The 23,521-nt window shown below is 30.6% G+C and overlaps 2 protein-coding genes across 3 annotated transcripts in view; one reads left to right on the top strand and one right to left on the bottom strand.

Annotated features, from left to right (window-relative positions):
• LOC140040934 (condensin-2 complex subunit G2-like) overlaps positions 1-23,521 on the bottom strand; it is a 116,277-nt gene that overhangs the window by 29,992 nt on the left and 62,764 nt on the right. The gene's annotated exons all lie outside the window — the stretch shown is intronic.
• LOC140040932 (carnitine O-palmitoyltransferase 1, liver isoform-like) lies at positions 40-21,703 on the top strand. Of its 2 annotated transcripts, XM_072087214.1 has the most exons (18): positions 40-307; positions 4,034-4,188; positions 4,558-4,683; positions 5,149-5,360; positions 8,613-8,698; positions 9,504-9,608; positions 10,326-10,457; positions 10,946-11,000; positions 11,356-11,485; positions 11,980-12,122; positions 12,541-12,740; positions 13,577-13,612; positions 16,688-16,838; positions 17,398-17,469; positions 19,492-19,652; positions 19,954-20,110; positions 20,757-20,870; positions 21,436-21,703. In XM_072087214.1, exons 1-18 carry the CDS (start codon positions 180-182, stop codon positions 21,640-21,642), a joined length of 2,370 nt encoding a protein of 789 aa, XP_071943315.1. In that variant the 5' UTR covers positions 40-179; the 3' UTR covers positions 21,643-21,703. The 2 variants fall into 2 exon arrangements, with proteins under 2 accessions (XP_071943315.1, XP_071943316.1); XM_072087215.1 differs by lacking the exon at positions 13,577-13,612.

Here is a 23,521-nt window from a genome sequence, read left to right on the forward strand (position 1 = left end):
TCGTGGTCGTGTGCAAAAGTGCCCGTGCGTGAAAACAAAAAACTAAACACGGCGGGCTAGCCAGCTGACATAAAGAGAGAGGAGGTTTTTTGACCGGTAACTTGTAATTCTGCCTCTCGAAAATAATATTTCCCTAGGCCTACGTTCAAATAATTTATTACTGATAATAATTCGTAGAAATGGCTGAAGCTAGAAGTGCAGTTGGCGAGCCAATTGTACCCGAGTTGGATGAAGATGAAGCGAGTTCATATTTGGCAGCTCTGAAAGAATTTCGCCGTTCAACAATACGACGATTTTTTCGAACAAGGTATGAAAATTATTGGAATGATGATTCATAATCATGATTTGTATTAATAATAATATCCGTTATCGTCTTCTGTGGTCGACCTAGACTTAGCAAGTAGGCTAGTTTAGTAGTAGTAGGGTAGGCCTATAATAAGTATTTATATTATTTATATTTTTTTAATTTACAGTACAAACAAACAACAAAGGTATTCGACAGGGAACTTTTTTATTGTTTGTACATTATTTTGTAGTCATAGATTCGTTGAATATATTTTGTATTCGAATTTATTTATTTATTACCATCTTTACTGAGGGTAGCCTATCCAGTTCCAATAGAACTGATCATTTAGGTCCTTCGAATGGTAAATTGTAAAGAATTATGCTCAACAGAAAATCATCCGAATACAAAACTATAAGTATAACAACTCAAGCTTTTTCGTTAAGAATAATCTCAACGCTCAAAATACTCCATTAAATAAGTACTCAACTAAAAAACTATACTCAATGGTAATGTCACAATTGAATACGACAACTGTCTCTCTCTTTTTTTCTGATTTCCTTCATAAAGCTTGTTCGCACTAGGACGCAACTCTAGGACGAAAGCACAATGTAAATAATTTCAGTGGGAACCAAGCCTAAACAATTTCCATTGACTCTAATACTAGTGACATACGGTATTTCCGCAGTATAACATACATAACTGCATAAAATTATCGGTTAATTTTTTACCAATCAGATAATTATTTAAAAAATAAAGTGTGCATGTGCACATATTACTGGACAACCAAGTCTTTTGAGACAAAGAAATAATTCCTTTCGTAAACTACCAATGTTTAGCACGTTTTTCAATGTTCCTTGCTATCTGTCTGTACAATCAAACAAAATACCATTTTTCAAGTTTCAAATGCAATAACACACTATTTAACGATTTAGTGATAAAGAAATTATTTATTATCACTGTAGTAGTTTTGGTCTATTTGCAATTTTAATCATGATAAAAAGTAAAATTATTAATTTCTATAATTGAAATATCAATATGTTGTTTTGTTTTACAAGGTCAGTTATAATCAATAACATTACAAACGAACCATCAACAAATTCATTGTATGTGTTTAACATTTTCTATCATTATCATCATTGATCAAAATGAGCAAAGTGTAAAGCATGGCACTAATTAGTCACCTGGTCTGGCACGGTCTTTGTTCTCAATTATTGATGCAGTTACAGTAGATGGCACAGAATGCTTGGTCACATCGTTTAGCAAAAATAATAAAGAATTTAGCTTTTAAATTCAATAATAGAGAATGTAAAAGCTAAATTCTTTGTATTAACTAATGATTACACTACATCTCTTTTTGTCACTATATTCATGGGACACAAATAAAACAATAGCCTACTGTAGGTCAATCTTGTGAATTAATTCGTCAATGGGTCAATCTACCAGGTGACCCATAACAAATTGATTATGTCCACTCCATGTGAGACAACATACAGTGCCATATGTAGTAGGAGCAAAACCAACCATATATTATTAAAGCTGATCTAACGCCTTGTTCATTTATCTATGAAAAGAGTATTCTAAAAAAAGTTAACAATATTATGAAAGACCCCACTCATCCGTTACATTACTGTTATAACTTAAATAGATCTGGCATTAGGCTACAACCTCCGAGAGCAAATCTTTGTAGAACTAGAAAATCCTTCGTTGTAAATAGCATTCAAATCATCATATGGCAAATAAGTCTATAAAGATCTGAAACTCTACTCATGCCAACCATAAATTATGAATAAGGTTGCAATCAAATATTTATTGCCTATGCTTTATATAGTATCCAAATAATGTTTGTTAGTTTATGAGGCATTATTAGAAAACTTATTTTCATATTATACGTTTATACGTTTACAGCCTTTAGTACTCAATTCTGTACAGTATATACAGGTACTACAATTTTCAGACCAATATACTGTATTTAACTGCATACTTATGTACTATAAGTATATGATAACAATATTATCAGTAAAATAGATAAATTACCAACATTACCCAAGATACAGATTAACAACTCCCTGCAGATACAATTAGTAGGTCATGTGGCATTAAAAATAGAATTTCTTATCGATTCTAAACATTTGAACAGAACAAGTGTTTAAAGATTAGGGGCTTCCCTGTGTCTGTGCTACTACTGTACCATTCCTGATACGCTTTCTTAAGCTATGTCTACACTATCAAACTAATTTGACAAAATAAGTGTGATGTGCCCAAATATGGTAGTGATATTCCCAAATATGGTAGTGATATGACATCATCATGTCAATATATGCTCACATCACATTTTTGTTGTCACATCATTCATTCATCTTTTATTTCTGAAAAAAAAGTAATTCTCAAGTTTGATAGTTAAGAGTTTTAGATTATTGTGTTCACAAATATTATTATACCAAAGATAATTAACCTTGGTTCGCACTTAGATGCAACTCAAGCAAGTATAGTAAGCTAAATTGTTTGACCATGGAGAAATAACTTATTTCTCCATGGTTTGACTAATCATGATGTGATGGATCATTCCAACTTTCGCTTGTGATTGGTCAACTGACTTGTTGCGCTTGCGTCCTTGCGTTGTGTCTTAGTGGGAACCAAGCTATACAGTCAATGAAATATTCATTTGCTATTTTAAATAGAAAGTAATCCATGCCCTCTTGTTGATGATGGTACCAGTACTATAGTATTAATATTATGTTATACAATTATTTATGTAATTCTAGAACAGAATAACATTTAACCCCGTGACATTGGAAATTGTATACTACAGTACTACTACTACTTAGTAATAGTATAATGTGCAGAGAATAATTTCGTCAGTGTAGCATAGCAAAAAGCTATACAAAACAACCTTATTGCTAAACATTTCTAAAATTGTGTAGCAAAAAATACAATACAAAACTATGTTTCTTGACTCCAAAATCAGTTTGATTAGAAATATTGCTCAACAAAATTTTTTTTTAATGAAATTTTTCCCTGTAATAACCTAATATTAAAATGATTTCTTGCAAAACAAAAAAAAATCCTTAAAATTTAATTGATTTGATAATTACAGTATTATTTTACCTTGTAAATTACTTCAGCTTTCAAAATGTTGAGTTTGTTTCTAAAAATAATACTGACCGTTAATTTTAATAGACAACTACAGTATTAAGAAATTTCAATAGATTATTTTGTATTTGTAGGTTCATCCCACTTTATTTTATTAAGTATATTGTAAATATTATTAATTTCTGACTTTGACATTTGACTTTGAGAATTCTATTTATATCTATCAGTGTCATTCTATTCAAACCATATTAGTCATTTCTCATGCAATTTGCCAATCATTTTCTTAGGGCCTGTTCAGACCTGCAGAGTTATGCTTTTGTACCGTACGCTGCGTACAACTCCATAGGTCTGAACCAGGAAAAGATTAGTGGAAGCGGCAGCCACCTATTACGACACTGATCTTTCGGTTGTTATGACAGCTCAAGGTACAAGATTAGTGAACGACGCTTACGATACGAACGTCATGCATCAACGATTTTTACCTCTAACCAATCAGGCTTATTCCTGCATACCAGATGTTTTCCCAAATCAGTGACACTTCTTAGCTTCAAACGAAAGCCGCAGCGTTAGTTAGGCAAATCTGAACACTTTGCTGTTACAATGTTACTTTATATTATGACATTGCTTGCCATTCTGTACCCTTATTTTTTTTTTTAGAAATCAAATTAAAAATGGAATGTGGCCAACATCTTGGTGGAATCTTGGTGTTACAGTGGCATTAGTTTCCATGGTGATAGTCAGTGACCTTGATATATTTAAATGCATTAATAGAAGACTATGGGCTTTTGGTGAATACTTCTATATTTCCAATAGTAAGTATGGAAGGTAATCTTGGTCAAAAACAATCACATTCGTCATTTTGTTGTGTCATAAGTTGATAAAAATTGAAAAGACAATCGACGCATTTATTTTCTCTTGTTACCGTAATTAACCATAAAAAATACACATCTAAGACAAAACATGGACCTGGTTTAATGTTTTGTAAAGTAATATATATATGCATTATATTTACAAAACATCAACAATTGTAGGGAAAGTATCTTTAATTAATATCTTGGATATATATATGGTTAGCGCCTATAGCGTCAAAAGAAAGCCATGCCAAAAATAAGTACCAAGAATCTTTGTTTATTAATTAATATTATTATTAAGTTAATTAATAATCATGATTATTTTTTCAGCACCTCAATATTTATATGTTAAGGTAGTCATTTTATCGTGGCTTTTTGGAATTTTCTTCTTCATCATTGTATTGTACGTTAGACGTTATCTGCTTCGACTTCTACTAGCATATAAAGGATGGCTGTGTAAGTATTATCTTACATTCTCATACATTTGTAGGCCTGTTTTAAATTAACGTACTGAAGCACGGAAGTTTAAGTCTTCACTCAAAACAATAGACCCATTGTTGTGTTGATTTCTTAATAGAATTCTTATGTAAAACCAGAAACCCACACATGTGTTACTGTTATGTTGTACAGTGTAAGTAAAGATATACCCTGTAGTGATGACATGATCTCTAATAATTTGTAGCTTGGTGGTTAACGTGCTTGCCTTCCAATCAAAGTCCGGGGTTCAATCCTGACCAAGTGTCAGGATTGTAACTCATTACTCTTTCAACTCCACTCCCTAAGACTCAAATGAGGCTTAGTTTATAAGCACGATCAATCATTAAATAGTTTATCCATCCTGTAATTTGCAAATTACTCACTGTCTGATGCGAATGAAATAACAAAAAAATGTTTTAATTAAATTTGAGATTTTTATTTCAGATGAGCCACCAGCGAAACAGTCGTGGATAACATTATTATGGGGCGCTTGTATGAGGTTAGTGACTGGTTCGAGTCCCTCAACGTACAGTTGTCAACAGAGTCTACCTCGAATGCCCGTACCATGTTTACGAGCCACTATCAGGAAGTTCATGAAGTCAATAAAGCCATTAGTTAGCCAGGAAGAATATGATCAATTTAAGAAAGAAGGACTGGTAATGTTTAGTACTTATTACTATTTTGTCATCAGGTCTGGTTATTAAATTACACAACAGTAAAACTCCTATTAAGGCCAATACACAGATGAGCAGTAACGGTAATAAAAATATAGAATCTATGTTATTTCTTATGACCATTTACACACAACATGGAGCAGACGGGTGGTTTCTGCTCAAGATAGCTACAGATTCTATGTGGGACAAGCTACGCGGTTTTCCGCTTACTGTTACCGCTCGTCTGTGTAAATTGGCCTTTAAACGGATACTTTTTGACCCAAACAGTGTCTCCTTAAAAAGGGTGTCCCCTGAATATGACCATCCCAAAGGAGGGGTTGTATATATTTTAAATCAATATTTTCAAACTACCAAAGCAGTAGCACTAGGTATCCCAATGAAGCGGATTTTCGTTACCGCGATTTTAACACGTTCGTGAAATTTCAAAAAGTGACGTGTCTTTGAAGTTAAAAATATACTATTTCTTATATACACATGTGAATAAAAATTATATGTCTGGAAAGATCTTGTTTAAGGAATTATTTTCATATATTTTTAATCTATGTTTATTAAATATTTTAATAGAAAACGCGAGTTAAAAATGAGGTACAAAAGCCGGCGAGCCGAAATCCGCGCGCTAAAAATAACTTTGGAAAACACCTACCCATTTTCAAAACACGATCGCATGAGGTCCATAATAGGTGGTGGAGTAATTTTTGTTGCATGTTATCAGGCTTTAAATACTCTTTATTTTGATATGTAAATCGGTTATTATTATTATGTACATCCGCCTCAAATGTCAATTTTAACGATAAAAATTGAATTTTTTAGTCTTTCTCATTATCAAAATCTGGCTAATTTAGTATTGAATTGAAGCTAATTTATATTTCTGTTTGATAAACCACATCGTTTTATTTGACTTTGCGTGGACCTCGTGCGAAGAGGCCAACAAGACCAACCACTGAAAAAAATCATCCCTACCATAAATATCAGTGTTTACCATTTTCTTTACGGGGGGGATTCAGTTCTCCGCTTATTACTAAATTACCGTCGCCCAGACAATGTGCATGGTATGCATGTATTAGCGCGTTAATTAATGATTGGATAACCCCTGCAGTGGACTGTTCCATTTTCTGAACTAGTCTTCGCCGCACACGAGGCATGTCGAAAAATGTCGCCTCTCATGGAATATTTGCTTCGAAACGTCAATTTTACCGATTTATTAAATTATTTAATAAGTGGAATATTTATAAATCTACTATATAAAGCAAGTACGTTAGGAAGAAATGTACCGAAGAAATTTAAGAAGCTTTGATTTTGCTATGCAGCGGCCGTAAGCCATTCTATGTAGGCGGCCGAAACGCGCTTTGGCCTGTGTTGCCGTTGTATGTCTACGCTGTTTCTAGGCCTAAATTTTATTCCGTATATTTCAATTCAAAGTGCAACTTTCGGTTAGAATTATCGAAAGGGAAATAAAATTAAACATGTTACAATTATACCATTGAGGTAATTACTTTGTTAAATAAAAAATTTCTTCCCGATATTTCTTAGGCAGAATTTTCGTCAGGCTTTTATTTAGACCTTAGCTAGGGGCCTATATAACTTAACTTGTAGTAGGCGCGGCCGAGTCTACGTTCGGCCCGGCGCTCCAAATGGAATCGAACACATAATAAGCACGGGCTTAATTCTTATTTTTGGCGGTTCGAAAATCAATTAAAATAATATATGATTATAAATATAACTTTAAATACTAGAATTATTAAAAAAATGTATACTTACGAAAAATAATATTTAATGAAAAGAAACAATACCCACACAGTTTTTTAATGCAATATTTTTTTTTCTTCACATTTTAACATTTTTAACAATATTTTATGTTGTATTTCAGAATTACCTACCTGTCAATATAAATAACCTTACTAAAATACATATTACATTTTATGCAATGCAAAAAAAAAGAAGTTAATTCACACATTGGTTCAAAAGTTATGAATCATTTAAAGACAGGAACTTTTTGGGCATTTTTGAGACATTGGGAAAATCACGCGTAAAAAGCCCTCGGACGAATTTTGGAGGGCGATATCTAAAAAAAAAAAATGTCGAGGACACCCAAAAAAAAAATATTCTTGTACAACTCTGTTGTATCTATGGGTTTGGAAAAAATAAGAACTTTAAAATTATTAGTATAAAAGTTATAATCCTTCAAAAATGGGTTCAAATATAATTAGAAAAAGTGCCATTTTTCAAGCAAAAATCACTGTTTTTTGGGCACTTTAACGGACCATAACTTTTGAATGGATAATCCGATTTCAGTCATTTAAATTGCAAAAGTTTATGTTCAGTAAGTTCCTTCTGATTAACTGAAAGAAAAAGTACCATCATTAATTTGAATTTTTACATTGGGATACCTAGTAGCACCCCTATTGAGGGGATACCTTTTGGATCATAACAGTGTCCTCTTAATAGGAGCATCCCCAGGGTTATAATATATTTTAAATCAAAATTTTTAAACTACCATAACTGGTTATTTGTATTTATTTACATATTTCAATTCTTGAATATTATTATTAATATAGGCATGATAAAATAGAAATATTCATAAAATCAGATGCAAAAGATACAATCAATTTCCTTCCTTAGGATGTGGAAAACTTTGTGGTTGTAAAAATAGATGAGTTTATTGCCCTCAAATCACTACTGTAAAATTAATTTTAAAAAAAAAACAAAACCCATCAACTATTCTAAACAATGATATACATACCTTGAAACATAGTCTGGGTTCCAGACAGAGTCTTGACTTCATATTAGTAAAAAGATAAATATTTTGGCACATATGGCATTTCATACGTATACTACTTGAGCTTGTAAACTGTATTTTCATACAAAAATTGAAAAGTCGACTGGTGGACTAACATAAAAAAGACAATAAATACAGACTTGGGGCAAGTCTACTTGAAACATTATGTAGAATTAAAGTTTTTAGAATCAAAATTTTCGTTTCTGATGAAGGACAACTAACGTTGAACTTACCAACGTTTCGTGCGTTAGCATCGCACTTTTTGGGAAGGAGATGAATTTTTTCAATTTTATTAGAATTAAAGTGTTATAAAAGCTGATACAATAGTATGAAGTGCAAATTACGTCAGAGTAGGGCAAACATCTGATCAATTAAGTGTTACTGTTATTATGTAACATCATGGAGAGAAGAAACTTTCTTCATGGTAACATTAACAATAATTTATGTTCTGATTATAGGAGTTTGAACAAAAGGTTGCTCCAAAACTTCAAAATTTTCTTCATCTAAAGAGTTGGTGGTCTCAAAATTATGTTACAGATTGGTGGTGAGTATAAACAGGGTAGTTAGGTATTTAATTGCATTTCAGGTCAATTTATTGGTACCATCAATTTTAAGAAAAATCCGTCACTACAATAGTACAGCTATAAACCGTATAAACTAAATATTTAAAAATTAATGTTTAAACTTTTTTGCCTGAGGTGTAAAACTGTTACTTATTATAAATGTTAAATTTTTTTTAAACAGTCAATTTTCATGTTGTATTATATTTTAACCAGATAGTCTTAAGCATTTTATCCCATAAACTGTAATTATTAAATATTGAATGATGAAGAATAGAAAATAATGTCTTCAAATTACTATGCTAGATATTGTATACAAATCTAATCTTTATTCGTTTCATTTATAAAAAATGTACATGGAAAAATTGTTTTCCTCTACAGAAAAATATGGTAAAACATTCACATTTACATCGAACAAAATTACAATTTAAAAACATAAATTAAAACAGCCATCAACTGTAAAACTTTAAAATATATATTGCATGTGCGCGATTATGATCTAACAATCTTTGAGTTAAAAATATGAGTTGAATTTGGTACAAAAGACAGTCGGTTTCTTGACGTATCAGCTTTAGGAACCCGTAGCCGGCCTGACTTGTTCTTATAAAATCTCATAAGTAATGGATGTTTCTTATCTTCTAAAATTTCACTTAATTTACTTAGGACCTGTTTATTTCATAACGATATTTTAAATCATTATCATTATTTTATCATTATAAATTGGAAATGAAAAGGAAAGTAATATTATATATTATTAATTATTACTTTTGTGTATTGAATTCCTTTCAGGGAGAAATATGTATATTTAATGAATAGGTCGCCAGTTCATATCAATTGTAATTATTACGGTCTTGATAATTTTAGATGGAAGCCTACAACATTCCAGTGTGCAAGGTACAGTATGTGTGTTATAAATACTATCTCAAACACAAATAAGATAATTGGTCAGATGTTTTGCCCTACTCTGACATATTTTGTACTTCATAATAAGTACATTTGAGAATACTTACAAAAAAATTAATTCTCAGGTGGGACTCGAACCCACGACCTCCAGACCACTAGCTATCAGCGCAAGCTTGGTGGTCTAGAGGTATGAACTCCAGGCTAGTGTTTTGGAGGTTGTGGGTTTGAGTCCCACCCGAAGACGCAAAGCTACTCCACAGTAATACGATTACAACAATTAAGATGTTTAACAAGAAAGATTTTAATCATGTATTTTACCGCCATCTTTTAATTTTACATTTTAATTAACATCGTATCTAAAATTTTAAATGAAAACAAATATGGTTAATACTGAATTCAAGCATCATTATGTAAATATACCTGTATTTTATATACTTTAAACACTTACTTTAATTGTAACAAATGTACATATATACCGTATACAATATATTCATAACTCACATAAGACAAACAAATAAATACTATCTCTGTGATTGGCACAGATGTTCTTATTCTTTTTATTTTCAACATTCTTTGGATCATATTTTTATCGTTTCCTGATATGGTTTTATAATTTATGCTCCTCTAATGACAATTGGATTGAATCATTGTTGTATATCTTATAATATTAATAGTTGTGGTGAATAATAAAAACATGTTTTGTTATAGGGCTGGTGCAATTACACATATGATAATGTGTTTTAAGAGAATATTGGAAAGAGAGCAGTTACCAGCTATGCGTATACGTAATACAATATCTGTGTGTATGTCTCAGTACGAGCGTGCATTTGGTACTACCCGGTTAGTATTTTTTATAAACCACTTTGAAAAAAGGGGGAAATTTCACCTTCCTCTAAACTAAGGTTTATTATGCTGGTTTGGTAGAAGGTTTGGCCAGATACAGATACAGATTCATTTATTGTCCAAAATAATAATGGAAATTACAGTGCTCATAAACCTTGGCTTGCCTAACATAAATATAAATATAAAGGGGACTATCTAACAAATGTTTTGTTATAATGCCTTATCCCAGCTGGGTAGAACGAGTAATTGTAACGGTCCGTCTGCGCATTCACCGTCCTCATCCTACCACTTCTAACGATAAGATGAGTAGTACCCAAAAATAAGATTTGAACCAGTACTCTAGCATTGATAAGCAAGCATGTTAACTGCTAAATAATACCATTTTCCTTGCAGTTTGCTTCATTAAGTGGTAACTTATAAATGTTATGTGTATATAGAAAGATATTGAAAATCAAATGATTAGAGATGATATATTTTCTTTGTAGAGTTCCAGGTGAAGAAATAGATGAGTTAGTACAAGCACATTCCTCGCAATCAAAGGTAAAATTAATAATCAATAAAATTCATTGTTTTTAAAAAATAAAAATGAATGCTTAATGTGTGAATTTGCTATTGTTTCTGGCTTTCACACCAGTCCCACCCTAGTCCACTTATATTACAAGTTTCCTGGACTTTCTGCATTCTCACTCTTGAGGACGATCAAAGCATATTGATCGAAACGTCGAGAAACACAACAGTTATTTTCAGAACTAATATACGTGATGTACAACAACATTTGATTTCGCCATGCAAACCTTAAAACAATATATTAATGTTTAATGGTTAAAAAATCCATATATTTTTTTAATATTTTGCTATTCGACACTAAATTTAATATTTGTATTTTTTGTCATAGCATATCATTGTTCTCAGGAAAGGCATATACTATAAAGTAGATATGATGGACAAAGAGGGTCAGCTGTTATCACCAAAAGCTATGGAAGGCATTATGGAATGGATTATAAAAGATGCTGATACCCATCAAGGTATGAATGAACTATATACTTGGGGCGGATCCAGGATTTTCTGAAAGGGGAGAAAGGGATTCTGCACCAACTCAGTTGGTTGGGGCAGAGTAGAGGAGATTTTGAAAATATGACATCTATATGGTCGGAAATGGCACTCTCATGTTATTATAAATGTGTTGATAAATGAAATTGATATTTTAAGTATGAAAACTAAGGTATTAGCTTATTAAAAGGTGACATTTTTCCCCTATATTTTAATGATTTATTTTTGCTTGTATATACACATAGCGGTTGTGTTTCGAACAAGTGCGCCCCCACATGATGGGTAAAGACCTTGTCATGCGCCAATCGAACCTTCACGCACCGAATTCACCAGAGTTGGCTATGAATCATTTCTTCTTTTTTTTATAGCTGATATAAAGGGGGATGCGTGCCCTTGGATTCTAGAATTTTAACCACAAAATTTAAAATTTAAATTTTGGAGAACAGCATCTATAATTATTTTTTGTTAGATTCTAAAACGGCAAAAGCTGGTGAACATATTGCATCGCTAACAGGTTTAAAACGTGCTGATTGGGCAAAGATTCGGCAGGAACATCTCCTTGAGGGAGTGAATAAAGAAACGCTAGAAAAAGTTGAAAAAGCAGCGTTTATGGTTAGTTAGCTTTAATGTCTTAATTTTAATATATTTTTTTTTAAATTGTTTGTTGATTAATTTTTTAAATGTTATTTCTATTGTTGTATACTGTTTTATTTGTATATGAAAAATTATCTGTATAATACAGATAATTTTTCGAAATATAGAAATGAAAAAGACATTTTTTAACATTATTTTTTATTGTAATTGTGTAAGTGTACACTGTTGTATTGTTTACAATGAAAAAGACCACTAGCTAAACATTATTTAATAAATTAAAATGGGGGGTATGTGAATGTTTTCAAATACCATCTTGTGTGGAGTAAAAATAGAGAGAATTGGAATAGGAATAGAAAACAATTTTGCTATTTTTTTACTACAATAAATTAAATAATAAGTCATGTATAAATCAAAAATTAAATTTCTTTGTTTATAGGTAAATTTGGAAACCATTTCGCCTGAGGATATAGAACAAAGAAGTAATTACATGCTTGGAGGTAGTGGAAGTAGTTTCTGGTTTGACAAGTCCATCTCTTTATGTTTCTTTGCGGACGCTAGATATGGATTCAACGCTGAACATTCATGGGCAGATGCCCCGGTTGTAGCTCACATTCAGGAATACTGTATGACCGAAGAGTAAGTATTATTTTACAATTTTACCAAATATGGGTAAATTTACAATTAAGTGAATTTTAACTTTTCTGTAATATATTCTGTGTAAATTTTACCAAAGGTAAATATAAGTGAGTTGTTGTATCATATTTTTACTTTTATGATAGTTTGTCCGGTTCCAATTTTTTGTTATGTATTCTTTGTAAATTTATCAAATTAGGTAATTTTTCAATTTAGTAGGTTAAAAATATTTTTTTCCACACTTTATTAATTATATATTAGTTTGTCTGGTTCAAATTTGTTTTGTATTCAGTGTCAATTTTAACAAATAAGGTAAATTTACAATTTATAGTGAGTTTTAAATAATTCTCTTTAAAATCTCTCTGTCACACTGTATTATATACATCCTTGTCTACACACTATCAAACTGTATGTGACAAACAAATGTGATGTACCCATATATAAATATGATGATGTCATATCACTACCATATTTGGGAATATCACTAACATATTTTTTATCGCTACCACACTTTTTTGGTCAAATTAGTTTGATAGTGTGGACAGGGCTTAAGAATAGAAAGAATGATATATACTTACGCTTTGTCTACGCTATCAAACTTTATGTGACAACAAAATGTGATGTGCCCATATATGGACATGATGATGTCATATCACTACTATATTTGGGAATATCACTACCATATTTGGGCACATCACACTTTTTTTGTCAAACTAATTTGAGAGTGTAGACAAAGCTTAATATCGATATGCTTCCTTTTTAATTTGATTTTTGTATTAAATTACAATCTGTTTTATGTTTTTATCTTATTTTTTTTCCTTTATTTTGATTGAAATCAGAATTCTTAGTTTTCTTCGGCATGATGATTCAGACAGGCAAGATATACAATATTTATTTTATTGAGTTTGCCAAAATGTATTAATTAACCCAATGCTTTTTAAACCAATTAAAGCTCTGTCTACACTATCAAACTTTATGTGAAATAAAAGTGTGATGTGCCCAAATATGGTAGTGATAAGACATCATCATTTACATATGAGCATATCACATTTTTTTGTCATATAACGTTTGATAGTGTTTGTAGACAGAGATTTAGATATTATATATAAGTTCAGTAATTTCCAATTTTTATATTATTTTTAGTTTTGCAAAGCTTTAGTTGTTAAATGCACTACACAATATAATAAAATATAATTCTTTACATAATTATGATGATTGGATTTTGAAATTGTAGCATTTATTGCCTAGTTGCTTATAAATCCTGACATTAATTTCTCTTTTTATTTTATTTATTTTATTACATATTTTTATGTGAAGAGCATAGAAACATTAGGCATTATGCGCTTAAAAGACAAAATTTATTATTATTAGTATTATTATTATTATAGTAAAATAGCTAAACCCAACTAACTACATTTATTTAATAATTTATTACCGTATTTTGATTTTTACGTTTAAAATTAATGTTAAAATTATGTTTCTCCTTCAGCAGGGTTTTGGGAATAGACTTTAAAAAAAACTAGAAATAGAATTTATAAAAAGATCACTGCTTTGGTACAAATTGTGTGTTAGGCTTGTCAATGGCGGATCCAGGATTTTGTTTTGTTGGTGGGATGAGAGAGAGAGAGAGAGAGAGAGGGGGGGGGGGGGGAGAGAGAGAGGCAAGACCTAAACATTGTGCTTAATTTGACCTATGTCTTAAGGCCCATTTACACTAGGAAGATAACAATCAACGATAAATATGTATATTGTTTGTATATATAAATCCAAAGGCAAATTACTGAAAAAATGACAATGCTGTGGATATCAGTGGCTGGATCTCAATGGAGATACAAAAAAAAAAGTAAAGCCAGAAAAGTTAGCAGAGCTAATATGTATTTTCATACATAAAACAAAAGATATCTAACAAGTTTTCATACTATAACTATAAGAAACCATCTATGCTTCCTTTGATGAAAATGATATTTTTATGTCCAATCAAATGACGTCACGATTGATAGCAATAATATCGTAACAATACAACGATTTGATTGGGTTATTAAAAAAATATTATTCTTATCAACATAAAGCACATCAACATAAATGATTATCCTAATCCTATAGTTCAATAGCAAAAACCCTTCAAATTTGTTTCACTTTCTGTAAGAAAATGTTTATTTATCATTGACCATTATCGTCCTAGTGTAAATGGGCCTATATCTTTTGCAATAAAATGTTCAAAATATGGAAAGCTGAGGCTTCATCTGAATCACCTATGTGTTTGATGCATGGTCGTTGTTGATAGTTGAATGTTTACAGACTAAAATGTAAGGCCTTTACAGCTTTGTCTACACTATCAAACTCGTTTGACAAAAAAGTGTGATGTGACCAAATATGGTAGTGATATGCCCAAGTATTGTAGTGATATGACATCATCATGTCCATATATGGGCACATCACTTTTTTTGGCACATTTTGATTTTTGATAGTGTAGACAGGGCTTACAGTAAGACTAGTCAATGTTGACTTAATTGGTATTTAATATGAATAGGAATACTCGGTAATATTGGAAAAAATTATTCTATTAATAAGTATTATTATTAATAATGTTTACCCTGTAATGATTTCACACAAAAATTGACACATGCACAATTATATTTAATCCAAGCGCATTATAACTGTATTAATTTTCACTCAAAGTAATAACAGTTTATCACAAGTAACATAGATTGCCTCACTTATACTTTTATTACAGATTTAAATCCAATTCCTATTCTAAAGTAATGGAAAATACACAAACTCACATCACCAATCAGGACCAACTAAACAAAACAGTAACACTCGCCATATAATGTTATGTTATTTTCTCACACTTGGGTAAATTTGGACATAATAAATAATGAATAAATATTTAATTATTAAATATTATGGTACAGGTCTGTATGCTGGGGTGGTTTTCAGGATAAACACCACAACTATTTGAAGTTCCTCCAAAGCCAGCCTCAAGCCACAGTTAGTTAGTTTCTCTCCAAACCCAATTGAGAACTCTGCACAGTCCTGTGTTATATATATTTTCTGAACTGCCTTTTTTCTTTTTTTGACAGCCCTGTTTACAATATCAAACTTTCTGTATCACAAAATAAGTGATGTGCCCATATATGGACATGATGATGGCATATCAGTGTTATCACTACCATATTTGGGTATATCACTACATATTTGACACTAGTTTGATAGTGTGGACAGAGCTTAAGTCTGTCATTGTCTTGTTTTTATCATCCCTATGCTTTGCTTTCTATTTGGTATTTCTATTTTCATAATAAAGTATTTTACTCCAACAGGATTGAATGATATTTATAAATTTATTTGTATTATTTGTACACTTTATATCTGATAAATTATTATTCTGACAAATACACACACCATGAACACAAGTATGAAAGGCATGTTATTTAAAAAAGGTTGATTTCTGGCTTTAGAATAAAAGAGAAGAAAGATATTTTAAAATAAAATATTTATGTGTGTAAATTGTTCTTCAACCATGAAAGTTGAAAGTACTATAACTATTTGAGAGTAACTCCTCTGTGTTTGAACTAAAGGCCAATTTATACAGACAAGCTGTAACAGTAATAAAAATATAGAATCTATGTTATTCCTTATGACCATATACACACAATACAGAGTGGACAGGCCGTTTCCGCTCAAAATAGATATACAGATTGTACATGGGACAAGCTACACGGTTTTCCGCTTACCATTACCGCACGTCTGTGTAAATTGGCCTTAACAAACCAATATTAAAATATACTTAGATCTTAAAAGTTACCTTTGAAGTTTTGTTCTTTTTTCATGAACAGTTTCTTAAAATCATAATTGCGTAATTTATCATTTTTCCCTAATTTCGGCTGGAATGACCACCCTCATAAAATATGGTTGAAATAAATAAATACAATTTGTGTCTTGTACTTTAGGGTACTAGGTGATCTGTATACCGAAGATGGACATTGTAAAGACGTACCAGGAGTTACACAGTCCAGTTATAAAATGCCGACAATGTTGATATGGGAAGTAAATAACCAGCTATCAATTCATATAGAACGGGCAATGACCTTTGTCACAGAGGTAAGCATAGCATCAACCCATTTACAGTATAAAGCCCTGTCTACATTATCAAAGTTTATGTGACCAAAAAAAATGTGATGTGCCCAAATATGGTAATGATATGCTTAAATGTGGTAGTGATATGACATCATCATGGCCATATTGGCACATTACATTTTTTTGTCACATAAAGTTTGATAGTGTAGACAGAGCTTAAGACTTCTCTTTCAATTCAGTATTTGACCTATTTATTTGCATATAGACCTAGTTTATACAGGTTTGGATTATATTATTTTGGACTGTGAGTTGTTAAGCTCTGTCTACATTATCAAACTAATTTGACAAAAAATTGTGATGTGCGCACCAAAATATGGTAGTGATATTCCCAAATATAGTAGTGATATTCCCAAATATGGTAGTGATATTCCCAAATATGGTAGTGATATTGTGTGAAATCCAAAGTAGCCTTGCTTAAACAATATATCGTAACATTGGTAATATTATAATAATAATATGATCCAGATATATGTAACTGCTCTGTCATTCAAAAATCATCTTCAAACTTCTTTTTTTTTTACAGAATAATAGCGACTTAGATTTGCGTGTTCGAATTCATGAAGTTTATGGTAAAGGATTTATGAAGAAGAGTAAGGTAGGCTTTGATTAAGAGTACTCTAGCTTGATTTCATTCTCTTCAAAGATATACTTGACTATACAGTACTAACAATGGTTTGAGTGTAGAAACGATGTCAACCCAGTTCTGATTGGTTGGTATAATTATATATTTTTGTATAATTCAACCCAAAAGTTGCAATAAAAGTATTTTATCCTTATTATTATTTAGAGGGTTAGGTTTTTAATAAGAGGTTTTATAGTTAGGAATAAATTGTTTATATTTAGGAACTAGTTTTATGTTTAGGGAGTTTTATATTTAGGAAATAGGACAGCCAATCACAATGCAGTTAACATCAATTCAATTCAATTCAAAATTCTTTAATCATCCCACACGGGGCAATTCAAATAAAAAGGTCTGGATTAAAATGATCTTACAAAATATACAAAATATCACAATACACAGAACAAAATAGAAAAAAAGTCAAGTCAAGGTTCAAGAATTTAAGAGTCGAATAGCCACTGGCAAAAACGATCTCTAACGTCATTATTGAGACTAATATGTTTTATTATTATTATTTTAGCAGAAAGTGAAATCTCAAATGATCATATAGAAAATACTCTCACTTCTTCTTGAATTGTCTTTAGGGTTTTTATTAGGCTACATTGTAATATTATATTGTCACTCCAGAAGAGCATAACAATCGAAACCTCAAGACATTCGCTTTTTTAATTTCAAGGAAATAATTATGCTTTCATTTTATTTTTTTATTTTATTTCACATACATCTAACGCCAAGTACAGGATGCCTTAAAAACTCAAATATAAGTAAATTAGATTAAAATATATATAACAAGTTACTCAAAATGTACAAAGTTAACGATCAAAAAATCAAAACAAGAACATAGAAAAATCATGAACTAACAAACTTTTCCTATTTCTACATCCTAAACTGTTTTTTATTTTTCTACCATCATACCTTCTATATTTTCATCCTTTATCTATTATACGATATAAACAGCATTACACGCGTACATCGTAACGCGAGCATTTCATTCTATACGCATACGCACTTTTATCGAACATAATTTACGATAAGACATCAACCGATTCAGTTCAAAACCAGTTTAAGGTAAACATTTTAAATTTAAATTAATTTATGTTTCTATCCACTCTACCATTTTCATATAAAGATATTGTGGAACCACGTCAGGTCAAGTTCAATATTGAATATCGAAACGTGGCAGGCTGAAGGCGCTTGACCTTTGACAAGATCGCCTAAATTTTTAATATATTAACTTTACAATACTTAGTGTTGTATATTCTGGTACAGCCGCTCCATAATCTCTTTGCTTTTCTTCCTTATATCTATATTTTTAATTTATACTAACAAATATCTTTTTTATCTTTTTTATTAATATAATAATAATAATATATCAAACATTTATTAGATAATATTCATCGCATAATATGCAATCTACGATAATTTAATTAATTGATATAACAAATTTATTAAATACATAACATCATTTGAATAAAAAGAACAAATCACATATCTACACATAATCATAACATCGTATACTCTATCTCTAACAATTTATTCAATCTTCTATCGACTAAAGCCGAAGTATAGTCGTTATCTCGGGACCGTTCTATGGCCACCACCAGGTAGGCTTACTTCATTAAGGCTTCTATGAATGGATGTACTGGTTGGGAGCAGGAACGCTAGTAGACCAAACCCAGTACCGTTTTGATTACGATCAATCGGGAAATTACCTCATGAGTAAAAAAAAAAATTGAATGAACAATCGTAGATTGCATATTATGCGATGAATATTATTATTATACTATAAAATGGAAGTTATTAAAATGAACTTATCTAAGCTCTGTCTTTATGTGACAAAATAATGAGATGTGCCCATATATGGACATGATGATGTCATATCACTACCATATTTGGGCACATCACACTTTTTTGTCAAACTGGTTTCATAGTGTAAACAGAGCTTAAGTACCTTAGATGAAACTAAACAATTTAAAAAGTGTAAATCTATTATTGCAGATAAGTCCAGATGCTTATGTTCAAGTAGCTCTGCAACTGGCCTACTACAAAGATGCCAAGAAATTTGCACTTACGTATGAAGCATCAATGACACGTCTGTATCGTATGGGACGGACCGAAACCGTGCGTTCGCTTACACCCGAGTCATGTGCATTTGTTAAGTAAGTGCTCATTTACGCAAATGTTTAGTTTATCTAACATAAGAAAAAATTGCATTGTGTGCATACATAAATTTTTTTAATTTATATATTAGATATATTGTCCCCTAAAAAAATGTTTTTTCCAATTTTTTTTTATTATGCCATTTTATGTCACATAATAGTTATTCACTTTTACCAAAAACTGGATCAAAAACAAATTTATTTACCTGAAAAAATTGTAATTTAAGGCAAAAAATACTTAAATTGTGTGTCCAGAAAAATGGTTTTTGATTAAAATTAAACGTTTCCTTTCCTTTTTTAGAGCGATGGTCGAGGACAATCGCTCGGATGAAGAAAAGGCACGGCTTCTCCACGAAGCAGCAAAGGTTCATGTACAATTATACAAGGATGCAATGAGTGGACGAGGTGTTGACCGACATATGTTTGCACTCTATGTCCTTTCAAAAGGCTTTAATCAGGTAATCATATTACTGTATTCGGGAGTATAGTGACCTTTGAACTTCAGTATAGCTCCTTTGTGTTTGTCCTCTATGGCCTTAAAAAAGGCCCCAGTCAGGTATCAGATTTTTATTTTTATACGCATCCAAAAGCGAGTAACTCACCAATTACGGGATGGATAAACTTTTTTATAACTTATATCATGCTTATAAACTAAGTCTCATTTGAGGCTTATAAACTAAGTCTCATTTGAGGCTTATAAACTAAGTCTCATTTGAGGCTTAGGGAGTGGAGTTGAAAGAGTCTTGAGTTACAACCCTAGCACTAGGTCAAAATTGAACCTTGGACCTTGGGATTGGAAGGCAATCATGTTAACCAGCAAGCTACAGCTTCACTATTTTCTACCCCCAGTATTTTTGTAATCATGAATGTATACATGAATACAGTGAATTTTTAAGTATGAACCCCTCTTTTGAGGACACCCTCAACAAGAGGACAATTTTCTGTGAATCAAACAAGGAGTAATATATATTTAATAACCCCTATTCAATGGACACATAGTTTTACTGTACTCCCTGTTTTTTGTTTTAATATTTGTTTTCCTAATGGAAAGTTGTATATATAAAATAGCTAATAACTATTCTTATTAATTGTTCTTGTGTTCAGGAAAGTGATTTCTTGCATCATGCACTAACGATGCCATGGACATTATCAACAAGTCAGACACCACAGCAACAAATGTCATCCAGCCCCAGGCTTGACTATGCTAATCGTGATAAAGTATGTCATTTCAAATACAATATTACTATATATTTCCATTTTTAAATATTTAGTTATTGATTTTTTTAAAATATTTTTGACAAATCTTGGAATATCAGGGATTTAATAAAAGTTAATAAAGTTATTAAATCAATGCTAAAATTATAACTCAGAGATAAGCAATGAAACTTTTCATTTTTAATGAATGCATCTCTAAATTTGATGGTGAAGGTTTGCATGATGAAATCAAATTATTTATTTTTTTTATGTCAGCTGTACTGCTATACTTCCTGCAATATAGTTATTAATAATATTATCGTGCCTAATGTTGTGAAACCTCTAAACTCTGAACATAAACTAATACGAAAAAAGGAAATTCCTACCATGCCAAAATCGGTCGATCGGTCTAATTGAACCCAGGTCAGCACCAGTTGTGTCTCGGTCATCCCGGACTCAGGCGCCTCCTGCCCTACTAAATTAGATCTGAAACAATCTAGGTGGCACGTTAAAGGAGAAAAAAGGAGATTAATATGCTCTATTAATTAGTTGAATAAATAATAATTAATTAATATCTATATCACCATAGGTATGTCCAGGAGGTGGTTTTGGGCCAGTGTCAGATCAAGGTTACGGCATATCCTATATGTTCCCAGAAGATAGTATGCTGTTTTTCCATGTGTCGTCAAAGAAGTCGTGTCCCTTAACAGATTCTCAACGTATGCAGGACAATATATTTCAAGCCCTAGCTGAAATGAAACAACTTTTAGAGAATGTTGGAAAGAGCAAGACTTAGTTTATTACTTTTAATTAATTGTTTAATTATTTAATTATTTTTAATCATTAAATTATTGTTTTGTTTTTGTATTACAATTAATTAAATTTTAGACACAAATTTAAATTTATTTATTACAAACTAGTACAAGAATGTTGAAAAAAGCAAGACTTAGTAATATTACTTTAAATTAATTTTTAAATTATTTAATTTTAAACAATTTTTAATTATTAAATTATTGTTTTGTTTTTGTGTTACAATGAATTAAATTTTAGACACAAATTTAAATTTATTTATTACAAACTGTTACAAGAGGTCAAAATCAAATAATTGTGAAAACAAAAAGACTTAGTTTATTACTTTTAATTAATTTTAACTATTTTTTTTGTCTTACAATGAATTAGTTTTAATTTATTTATTACAAATTGTTAAAAGAAAACATTTACTGTATCCAGCAGATTTTTAACTGAACTTTTCCGTTGAAAATAGTTTAAATAAGTTGTACACTACTTTTACCCATTATGGTGTGGAGCTCGCCACTTATAGAATGAAACAATTTTTTTTTTTCAACGATAAGAATTTAATAAAATTCAAAGCACTTATCAACTCAAAACATTTTTTAAATTTAGATTAAAATAATAATTTTAGAACTGCCTTCTGTTATTATTTTAAAACATGACTAAATATTTTAATTGTTTGTATATAATAAATAAAGCAATTGGTGCATATTACATAAGTATTATGTTGTGTGATAATATGTTGGTTTCTTTTAGTACATTTAAAATGTGATACCCTAAACATTGAAGCATATGCTTATATCGGTGTGAATATTATTAAATAAGTAAATGTGTGTGTTTATATAAATAACTTGATAGTTTATCCAAGTTTGCCAAAATGTGACAATACCTTTTAACGAAATGATCGCACTTAGGCATCTCATTTAATCTTGGACATGTTAATGAATATACAGTACTTTTATAGTCATGTTATCAGTCAGTCAGTGAGTTATAGTTTATAGAGTTTTACAGCCAAAATGGTTGTATACCTGCTTTGCGATGTGATAATCTTTGGGGGTTTTTTTTCTCAACTCAATTGTGTAGGTCAAATGTCATACATAGCGCTTGCTATTACCTTATTGATGCTGTTGATATATAGACAATCTTGCCATTATTTGATATTTTTGTTTTTTTATTTATTGTATAATATAATTTTGTGAATTTTCTAAGTAACAAATTATGATTTCTTTTAGTAACTTTTTTTTGTTTTTCGCTTTCATTTCTTTCTTTTTTGTTTTTCACCTCTCCACTTTTAATACTTTTTTTTCTCTTTTTTTGTTTTTCACCTCTCCACTTTTAATACTTTCTTTTTTTCTCTTGTTTGTTTTTCACTTTTCCACTTTTATTATTATTAATATATTATTATTATTTTCTTTTTCTCTCAAGACATATTTTACTGACGTAACATGATATAGCATACAAAAACATAATACTGTAACAAAATGCATAAGGTAAAGGGAAAATTAGCATGAATACTAGTTTCAGAATTGTAAGAAATTGACATTCACACTTTTAAAGCACTGACATATAATAGTAATAATAGTCTGTAAAATATAAATATTAAAAAAATAGTTCATAATTTAATTTTAGCTGATAAAAGGAATCTCCCTACAACTAACTAACTTAGTTTCTTATAACTATTTTACATTTTTTCTTCACTTCTAGAAATAGTATACTGTAGGTAGTCAAACAATATTAACGTTCAGGGGAAAAACTATAAAGCTATGTCTACACTATCTAACTTTATGTGACAAAAATATATGATGTGACCATTTATGATGATGTCATATCACTACCATATTTGGGTACATCTCTACCTTTTTTTTTGTCAAAATAGTTTGATA

The sequence above is a fragment of the Antedon mediterranea genome, chromosome 2 (genome assembly GCF_964355755.1).
Source record: "Antedon mediterranea chromosome 2, ecAntMedi1.1, whole genome shotgun sequence".
Classification (NCBI taxonomy): domain Eukaryota; kingdom Metazoa; phylum Echinodermata; class Crinoidea; order Comatulida; family Antedonidae; genus Antedon; species Antedon mediterranea.